At 42.9% G+C, this 10,729-nt stretch overlaps 1 protein-coding gene across 1 annotated transcript; it reads left to right on the forward strand.

The window, feature by feature from the left end:
- Window positions 1-301: 301 nt before the first annotated feature.
- Window positions 302-10,059, forward strand: LOC122131429 (protein NLRC3-like). Its single transcript, XM_042706190.1, has 5 exons — window positions 302-384; window positions 560-679; window positions 2,958-3,033; window positions 7,266-7,470; window positions 8,135-10,059. Exons 1-5 carry the CDS (start codon window positions 341-343, stop codon window positions 9,937-9,939), a joined length of 2,250 nt encoding a protein of 749 aa, XP_042562124.1. The 5' UTR covers window positions 302-340; the 3' UTR covers window positions 9,940-10,059.
- The last annotated feature ends 670 nt before the right edge of the window (window positions 10,060-10,729 follow it).

Consider the following 10,729-nt stretch of genomic DNA (forward strand, 5'->3'; position numbering starts at 1 on the left):
TATAGTAACACTAAAATTATAGTACACATAAATTATTTACTTCATTTTGTTCAATCACTGCCCATTTGAAGTGACATGATAGAGAATACAGAGTAAATCAGAAAAAGGGTGTTAATTGAAGTTTGAAACGTTTGATATTTAAGCAAAATGTCTGTATTGCTGTTTTATATTTACTGAAACATAAATTAGACAAAAAGATGATATATGATCTTGTAATATGTTTTTAGATAGAGACTATAAGCAGAAAGCCATTGTAGCAAATTACTTATTGAGCGCCATTATACTATATTGTACTTGTACTGCATCTCAAACAGGAAGTGACTGCAGCTCTGCCTCCAACATGAGTCAACATAGAGGCTCTGCTGGAGGACATGGAGATACAAGGTGAGGAGTGTGTGTGTGTTTGTGAATTGTATTTGTTTGATGGGACCTGTTGGTTTAATTCACTACCACCTGATTTAATTTCGATTTTTGGTAAACACTACCTTTTTTTTTTTTTTTATCTGATCACACATAATGTTCATCTGAACATTAACATTCTGCCTTCATTTACTGAAAGACCAACAACCCAGAAAGGGAGACCAGACTCTCCTGCACCCAGCTGTGTGTCCATGAAGAGCAATCATTCAAAGGAGGACATGATCAACTTTAGTGAGGGACACAGTCATCCTGATCCCAGGTAAGGATAGGTCTTCATCTGGAAACAGAGTTAGTCGTCTTTTGTACATACACTTTTCAATTCAATCCAATTCATCTTTTTTAATATAGTGTCAAAACAATTAAATTGTCTCAAGGGGCTTTACAGAGACCAGGGCTTGAACACCCCTAGAGCAAGCACAATGGTTTCAGGGGCAAGGAAAAACTCCCTTAAGAGGAGGAAATCTTGAGCAGAGTCGTGTGTGTGTGTAAGAGATACATGGTCCCCTCTTCACAGTAAGGACTGGGCAGTTGTGTTGTAAGAATCTGCAGCTGACAAACGTTAGGACCAGAGAGGCGAGTCAAAGGTTTCTTTGAGGTTTATTCCAGCGTGCTCCTGCAGGGAGTCAATTCCAGCATTCAACATAACAGCAAGAAAGAGAATAAAGTACATGACAGTGTTCTAGTTTAAATACCAGGCAGGCAGTCTCTCTCTCTCTCCCTCTCTGTAGGACAAGCTTACAATACAGAAACATGAGTCATATGCAATAAAATAGTAATGTACATGTATTTAGTTTTTAATCAGTGTATTAGCACAGTAACAACTCCATGAAAAGCTGACTGAAAGTGTGAACTACAAGATAGCCATTATCACACACATAATAACAGGATTGTTTGATTAAACAAGTGATTATATTGAGTTGAACCATTAACACAAAACATGACGTAGCTCACAGAGGAATCAAATAATGAGCCAGTGACCTAATAATCTGTCACGGTTCGGAAGGCAGAGATCCAATCGCAGACCAGATGCAGGAACTGTTCAGGTTTATTTACAAAAGGTTAACAAAAAAGTCCAAAAGGCAAACACACAAAAGATCCGGGCAAAAACTAGAATTCCAAAATAACACAGAAGATCCCAACTTAGGGACCCAAGCACTGACAAAGCAACAATACAAAAAGCAGGGAAGCAAGGCAGAGCAGGAATCCATGAAAGCACACAGCTAAATGAAACAGAACTCTCACCATGCTAGTATGACGAACCAACATGGAACAAAGGACAGACTGAACTTAAATAACAGAGGGGGAACTAGACAACTAAACAAGGGGAATTAACAAGACACAGGAGGAACCAATCAGGGAAACAAACAGGGTAAAGATTGGGAACAGGTGAGGGTAAAAACCAGGAAGTGGCAGAGGGCAGGTGGGGGCGGAGTCTCAGGGCAAAGACAGGAAACACATGGCCGGACAAGACAAACACAACAAGCACATGACAACATAAACAAACAGGAAAAAGCACATGTCAGGAACCAGGAAACACAAAAGGAAAACAGAGCAGGATCCTGACATAATCGTGACATCACATATCCTCAAGTAGAACAGTGTCTTTAATGAGTTACTACTGTATGATGTGTTTCCTTCTCTGAAGCCCAGTGGATGAGAGGCCAGACTCTCCTGCACCCAGCTGTGTGTCCATGAAGAGTGATTGGTCAAAGGGTGACATCATCAACTTTAGTGAGGGACACAGTCATCCTGATCCCAGGTAAGGACATTCTCTGTACAAATTAATCTCATTCAAATGTCTAACTAGTGTTGAAATATGAGCATGAAACTGCATGGTTGGACATGAGAGGCTGATTTCCTTGAAAAGATGGTAAACTCATGGGTACTGGTGTCAGTCACTAGGAAGTCAGGTTTTATCACAGCTTTGTACCAACTGACCCTGAGCCTAGGCCTCTATTGCATACCCAACTTGTCACGACCCTGCCCATGAACTCCTGATCCTTGTTCATGTGTTCCCCTTGTTTTGCCCTGTGTTGTGTTTCTGTTCCTTGTTGGCTTCCTTGGTTGGTCATGTGCTCCTTAGTCTGTCAGTGTTCATGGTTACACGTTGTTCATGTTTGGTGTCACGCTGTCTCTCTGCACCTTTCCTGTTTGTACCTGCCTGTGTGTCAGTAAAGATTCCCCCTTGTTTTTCAAAGTTTGTCTACATGTCGTGCATTTGGGTCCAGCTCTTCTACAGCAGTGTTACCCAACTGCTCATACAGTTATTCTCAGCATTACAATTAAAATTCCATTGCAGTACAAAATGTTTGCAGCAGAATATTTTACAGTTTTGTAACAGCACACAACTCCTCATCACTTTTACCTGGATGTTGAGTGAAAACATGGATAAAGGAGGAATCATTCAAATAAGGCAATGAAATGTTTGTCTCATACCTCACAAATTACTGCTGCGCTTAGTGTTGCTGTTTGGTGCATAGATATTTACCTGTAAATGCTTTGTTGACCAATAACTGCTGTCCTTGTATTTCCTTCAGTCTCCAACAAGAAGAACAAACAATTCATCCATCCTTCAGCAAAACCTACCAAAATGAATTGTCTACTGTATTCAAGGTGTGTTGTGTGTTGTGTGAGTGTGTGTGTGTGTGTGTGTGCACGCGTCCTGCTGAACTAAGGTCTGCTATAAGCTAAGTAATGATTTGTACGTGTCACATGACTTTTGAAACCTGTCACTCAAAGACCAAAATCCCACACCAAATCTGCAAAACCATGCGCTAATTCTCAGCCTTTGACTCAGCTTTGAATTTATTTTTTGCCAAACATTTTACACACAGTTCAGTTTCTAAGACACCAGTGGTAAGACCTTGAACACAACCCCAAATACAGGCTGGGTATATATATATACATATACTTATTACATAGGTAAGATATTATACGGTTACTTGCCAAAACGATAGACGACATCCAAAATACCTCTTTTTAATGATTTTGTTGCCGTTTCGTGATTTCCGCTAAGAAAAAATAGTTCTTCAAGCAAATAGAGCTTTAAAGTTTCAGATGTTGCGTAGCAACCCATTACTTCCTGACTTTAAGTTACATTTACATTTACATTTAGTCATTTAGCAGACGCTTTTGTCCAAAGCGACGTACAAGGGAGAGAACAGTCAAGCTAAGAGCAATAAAAAAGCATGGTGTAACAATAAATACTACTTTACATGAGAATTAGAAAGACAACAACCTAGAAAAGAGGAAAAAGAAGTGCAGGAATGTAACTGCTGAAGTGCAAGTTAAGCGCTAGTCAGGTGCCAGTTAGGAGGGGAGGTGCTCTCTGAAGAGTTGGGTCTTCAAAAGCTTCTTGAAGGTAGAGAGGGACGCCCCTGCTCTGGTAGTACTAGGCAGTTCGTTCCACCAACGTGGAACTACAAATGAAAATAGTCTGGGTTGCCGTGCTTGCACGGACGGCAGTGCCAAACGACGCTCACTAGACGAGCGCAGCGTCCTGGGTGTAACATTTGCCCTTACAAGAGCATTTAGGTAGGTGGGAGCAGAACCAGTAAGCACTCTGTAGGCAAGCATAAGTGACTTGAACTTAATGCGAGCAGCTACTGGCAGCCAGTGGAGCTCGATGAGTAGCGGGGTGACGTGTGCCCTTTTCGGTTGGTTGAACACCAGACGCGCCGCCGCGTTCTGGATCATCTGTAGTGGTTTCACCACGCAAGCCGGCAGGCCCGTTAGGAGGGCGTTGCAGTAGTCAAGGGGGGAGCTCACCAAGGTTTGCACCAGCAGCTGGGTGGCATACTGGGTTAGGTACGGCCTGATTTTGCGGATGTTGTATAGCGCAAAGCGGCACGACCTGGAGACAGAGGCGATGTGGGCCGTGAAGGTCAGTTGGTCATCAATAATGACCCCGAGGTTTCTTGCTGTTTTGGATGGAGCAAGAGATAAAGAGTCAGTATTGATCTTGATGTTGTGGTGGATGACCTGTTTGGCTGGGAAGACCATCAGTTCCGTTTTGGCCAGGTTCAGCTGAAGGTGGTGATTTTTCATCCATGTGGATATATCAGCGAGACAGTCCGAAATCCGCGCCGAGACCGTGGTGTCCTCAGGAGGGAAAGACAGAAACAGTTGAGTATCATCGGCATAACAGTGGTAGGAAAAACCATGCGAGCGGATGATAGGGCCCAACGAGGTGGTGTAAATGGCAAAGAGAAGTGGTCCCATCACCGAGCCTTGGGGCACCCCAGTGGTGAGGCGGTGAGGTACAGACAGCTGACCTTGCCATGACACGTTGAACGAGCGCCCAGTGAGGTAGGATTCAAACCAGGAGAGCGCATTGCCAGAAATGCCCATACTTGACAGTATGGACAGAAGGATGCGGTGGTTGACTGTATCAAACGCAGCTGATAAGTCAAGCAGGACGAGAGCCGAGGATTGAGCTGCTGCTCTAGCTGTTTTTAAGGCCTCCATTACAGACAACAGGGCTGTTTCGGTGGAGTGACCGCTTTTGAATCCAGACTGGTTCGGATCGAGGAGATTGTTCTTTGACAGGAACTCGGTGACCTGTTTGGAAGCTGCCCTCTCAATGGTTTTAGATAGGAGCGTGAGAAGTGAGACCGGTCGATAGTTTTCCACCTGAGTGGGATCGAGAGACGGCTTCTTGAGCAGCGGCGTTACCCGAGCCACTTTGAAAAGAGAAGGAAATGTTCCAGAATTAAATGAAGCATTAATCACCTGTGTTATTGCCGGTAAGACGGCAGGCGATATGGCTTGAAGGATGTTGGATGGGATGGGGTCCAGCGGGCATGTAGTTGGACGGCTACCTGTTAGGATTTTGGAGACCTCACTCTCGCTGAGAGGGATGAAAGAAGGAAAAGATGAGCTATTGACGGTTGCGCCCTTAGGGGAGGGGGACAGTTGGTCGAACTGTTGCCCGATGGCTGCCACTTTCTCTGTGAAAAAGGAAGCAAAGTTATCAGCAGTGAGGTTAGTAGCTGGGGGGGGAGGAGGAGGGTAGAGCAGAGTTTTGAAGGTGGAGAATAGTTTCCGAGCGTCAGTTGCACCGTTGATTTTGTCATTGAAAAAAGTCTTCTTAGCAGCAGTGATGCTGGATGAGAAGGAGGCCAGCAGTGTCTGGTAGCTTGCAAGATCGTCCAGCGCGGCAGATTTGTGCCACTTTCTCTCAGCCGCTCTGAGATTGGAGCGCTGCGTTCGGAGGGTATCACTCAGCCACGAATGAGACTGGGTAGATCGAGCAGGTCTGGTGGAAAGTGGACACAAGCTGTCCAAGCATGAGCTCAGAGTGGAGCAGAGAGCTTCTGTGGCATCATTGACACCTAGTGAGGAGAAAATGGATAAAGGTGGAAGAGCAGAAGAAACCAGAGAGGAAAAGTGGGTGGGAGAGAGGTTGCGGAGGTTGCGCCGGAACGAGACCATCGGAGGGGGGACAGAGGGTTGCTCAATGAGCCGAACATCGAAGCGAATGAAGAAGTGGTCCGAGCAATGCAGAGGGGTTACCGTTAGGTTGTCCGTGGTGCAGTTCCGAGCAAGGATGAGGTCAAGCTCTTTTCCTGCTTTGTGAGTTGGAGGAGTGGGGACCTGTTGTAGGTCGAACGAGTGAACCAGGGTTCGAAAGTCAGCTGAGTTGGGATTGTCTAGGTGGATGTTCATGTCGCCAAGGATGAGTGTTGGCAGCAGGGTGTCCAGCTCATGGACGAAATCACCCTGTTGTCCTGGTGGACGGTAGATAACAATCACATAAGTTTTAACAGGAGCAGTTACCATAATTGCATGATATTCAAAGGAGGCATACCTGTTTGAAGGCAGCAGTGGAGTGAATTTCCAGTTGTCTGAAATCAGCAGCCCCGTCCCACCTCCACGACCAGATGGCCGGGGAGTATGGGAGAAGGCATAGTTGGTGGAGAGTGCTGCCGGTTACAATGTTACAATGTTACAATGACTTTCCGTTACGTTAAATGACCGGACTACTTGCGGAATGATATGAAGATGTGAATTAGAAGCACAAAACCCGTTGCCAATGACAGCGGTCATGATCTTTTCGCAGCTGTGAATATCAAGAAATTATAGACCTACGAACGTTGGGGTGGCCCATTCAAATCAACTGAACTTTTTGGAACATTCTGAAGAGCCGTATAATAACCTGCTATAAAATATTGGGTAGATGTGTTTCAATACAGGACACTTTGAAATGCTTTTTTTGGTAATGCATTGGACTGTAAAACATCTTTGTTACAGTTACAGCATTTATTTATAACTACTGAAATATTTCAGTTTGCTTTACTGAATGTTTTATTCAAGCCAGCTGTTTTGCATTTAGGTCATTCTAGCAATGAAATCTGTGTAATGTAGTGTTTTGAAAAAATTGAAAAAGTACTGAAATTACTGAAAGTACTCTGTGTACTTTTATATTCAGTCTGTTGTCACCGAGTTAGTCAGAATAAAGTGCTGCTGTATAACACGTGTTTTAGATCTGTCACACTAGTGTGTAGTTACTGATAAAAAACTTTAACCTCATGAATTTGTCTCAAAAAATTAACACAACTAGTTAAGAACTACTCTAGATTATGGAAATGGATTATTGAGTTTTGAATGCAGCGTTTCATTTTGCAGGAGATTTGTGGTGTTTTGCATTTTGTGTGTGAAGTTTTGTGAATTGTGTTTAGCATTTAAAAAAAATGAGACCTAGTTTCAGAAAACCTGTGTAAGCGGTGATAAAAAAAACTGTAAGCACAGAAAATGTTTTAATGCATAAAAATATAGATGAGTTATCATGCAAATGTTTAATTCTGTTTTTTCATAACTGATGGAATTATGTGATTTGCCATCAGGAGCTTGAACACAAAGTCATCACTTTCATGACGAATGAACTAAAGAGACTCAAGAAGCTGCTGACTCATGATTACCCAGAATCCCCTTGTAGTGAGGAGGAGGATGAGGAGGACCAGAGAGATGTCAGAGATGGAGTTCTGAAGATTGCAGTGCACATCCTGAGGAACATGAACCAGGAGATCATTGCTCAGCAGCTGGAGAAATGTGAGATATTTACTCAACACTGAGTTACTGAATATTGTACATTGTTAATGCAGCTTGATTCAAAATGTATTGAATACTTCAAAGTTAAATCTTTACATTCTGTATAAACGTAATTGCTCCTTTAATATGTAATATCAAATCTCGCGGGAAAAATAACAGTGAAGTTCACAATTTATTTATACAGTATGTTTGTAATGCCTGTAAGGACAGAGTAAATTAAGGAACACTTCCCATGAGCCCTCAGTAAACCTACCAGATGTCATGGTAATTCTCTTATGACGAAGGCTTCAAGTGCTTCAAGTAAAACTGCCATTAACATGGTAGATGACGCAGGATATCATGAGAGTCAGTGTCCAGACATATTATAGTATCATGTTACCATAAACGATCATTTCCGATGGCTCTCAAACAATATTCTTACATGATTCTGGTTCCTACAATTCTGCAAACAGTTACTAATGATAATCACTGAACACAGACTGTCATGATGACTACTGACATGACATGATATGATGTCTGTCATGATGACTACTGACAGGATATGGTGTCTGTCATAATTTGCTAATCACTCTCATGACAAAGGCTTCAAATGCTGCTGCAAAGTGCTCACTTCACACACTTACATATAACACAGATTGACTTAATTCTATGTATTTATATCTAGATGGACTGTTTCCTAGATGTCAACAAGAGCTCAAATATAGGCTAACAAAGAAGTTTCAGAGTGTATTTGAAGGCGTGCCTAAGCTAGGAAACCCTACTTTTCTGGAGAAGATCTACACAGAGCTCTACATTACAGAGGGGGAAAGTGTAGAGGTCAATACTGAACATGAGGTCCGACAGATTGAGATGGCATCCAAGAGACAAATAACAAAGAGGGAAACACCAATCAAATGTACTGACATATTTAAGCCCTTACCTGGACAAGACAAACCCATCAGAACTGTGCTGACAAAGGGAGTTGCTGGCATTGGAAAAACTGTCTCTGTGCAGAAATTCATTCTGGACTGGGCTAAAGGCAAAGCCAATGAGAATATTCACTTCATATTTCCTCTTTCTTTTCGCGAGCTGAACTTGATTAAAGACAAGAAATACACCCTTCTGGACATCATCAATCACTTCTTCTCTGAAACAAAAGACTTTGCCTTCTCCAACCAGGACAGATACAACATTGCTTTCATATTTGATGGTCTGGATGAAAGCAGACTTCCTCTGGATTTCCAGCACAATGAATGCATCTACAATGTCTCAGAACCTGCCTCAGTGGATGTCCTTCTCACAAACCTCATCAAGGGGAATCTGCTTCCCTCTGCTCTTGTGTGGATCACCTCCCGACCAGCAGCAGCCAATCAAATCCCTCCTGAGTGTGTTGACCAGGTGACAGAAGTCCGGGGTTTCAATGACCCACAGAAGGAGGAGTACTTCAGGAAGAAAATCACAAAAAAGGAACTGGCCAGCAGAATCATCACACACCTGAAGTCTTCCAGGTGCCTCTACATCATGTGTCACATTCCAGTCTTCTGTTGGATGTCAGCCACTGTTCTGGTGTACATCCTGACTGAAGCAGAGAGTGGAGAGATTCCAACGTCTTTGACTCAAATGTACACACACTTCCTGATCATACAAACCAAACACAGGAGTCAGAAGTATGGAAACCGTGATGCGGATGCACTCCTGAAGACCATTCTGTCCCTGGGCAAACTGGCTTTTCAGCAGCTGGAGAAAGGCAATCTGATCTTCTATGAGGAGGACCTGAGAGAGTGTGGCATTGATGTCACAGAAGCATCAGTGTACTCAGGGATGTGTACTGAGATCTTCAGAGAGGAGGCTGGGATGTACCAGGGGAAGGTGTTCTGCTTCGTTCATCTGAGTATTCAGGAGTTTCTAGCAGCTTTATATGTGTTTTTGCACTTTAGCGAGAGAGACAGCAATATGCCTGACCAACACCAAACCTCTCAGCTTTATTCACTGCTCAGGGCTAACAAACATCATGACATACACCAGACTGCAGTGGACCTGGCCTTAAGGAATAAGAATGGACACCTGGACCTTTTCTTAAGGTTTCTTCTGGGCCTCTCACTGGAGTCCAATCAGAAACTCTTACAAGACCTGCTGCCACAGACAGGGAGCAGCTCACTGAACACAGAGGAAATAGTCAAGTACATCAAGCAGAAGATCAGAGAAGACCCCAACCCAGAGAGATGCATCAACCTGTTCCACTGTCTGAATGAACTGAACGACCACTCACTTGTGGAGGAGGTCAATGGCTACTTGAGGAAGGGAAAAGAAACCAGAACGGATCTCTCTCTTTCCCAGCTGTCAGCTCTGGCCTTTGTGCTACTGATGTCAGACCAGGAACTGGAGGAGTTTGACATGGAGGATTATGGGGGAAAGGGATCACCTGCCAGATCAGAGGCAGGTCTGCTGAGGATGCTGGCCGTGGTCAAAGCATCAAGAAGAGTGAAGTGAGTATTGGAGTCTTGAGTGAGTGTAAAAGTGGTTGCTGGGGTTACATTCTATATTGTTATGGACTTATTGTTTACAGACAAAATTACTGTAGTATGACTGACAGTATTGTAGGGAATTTAGCATGTATCAATATAGCGTCTGATCATCAGTATAGGAACTTATGCAGATATATCAGGAGATTAACACACACACAATTTAATGATACATTGGAATTGTCTGCTATCTAGAGGAAGCCCATAGCCCCCTGACAGTACTTATCAATACTGGGAACTGAGTACTAATTGTTGCTGCCTCAAGCAGAGATCATTCCACTGAAAAACACCTACATGTTAGTGACCACCTCACAGACAGTTACGGCTCAAAATAATTTGGATATCAGATGAGAATTGTGCTTTAAGGTTTGGTGTCTTTGAAATGTCTTTTTTTTACAATCGCTAGCATCCTTTTGTCCAATCATAAGTCACATTTTCAAAACTCGCACAATAAGCACAACACCTGTCTTTTGTGGACCATACCATGAATTGTATTACTGTTGTTTTCACAGAATACGCAGTCAATTTTTTTTTTTTTTTTTTACAATTGCTAACAAACATTAACCTATACTTATGATACTTTTTCTAAACTCTGAACACAGCAACACCCTACATCACACAATTAGCCAAATTGTTAATTTTCTGCTCAATACCACGTTTTGTTAATTAAATACTAACTCTACTAACTCAAAATGCAAAAAACCTTTCTCTACATACACTAAATTTATCAGAACATGGCAAACCGGACTCAATATCAA

The sequence above is a fragment of the Clupea harengus genome, unplaced genomic scaffold (genome assembly GCF_900700415.2).
Source record: "Clupea harengus unplaced genomic scaffold, Ch_v2.0.2, whole genome shotgun sequence".
Lineage (NCBI taxonomy): Eukaryota > Metazoa > Chordata > Actinopteri > Clupeiformes > Clupeidae > Clupea > Clupea harengus.

Excerpts from the sequence above, each read along its gene's own strand:
- LOC122131429 (XM_042706190.1), top strand. The coding sequence starts at position 341 with ATGAGTCAACATAGAGGCTCTGCTGGAGGACATGGAGATACAAG. Across the intron at positions 385-559 it reads GGAGGACATGGAGATACAAG|ACCAACAACCCAGAAAGGGA; the intron begins GTGAGGAGTGTG and ends ATTTACTGAAAG. Across the intron at positions 3,034-7,265 it reads AATTGTCTACTGTATTCAAG|GAGCTTGAACACAAAGTCAT; the intron begins GTGTGTTGTGTG and ends ATTTGCCATCAG.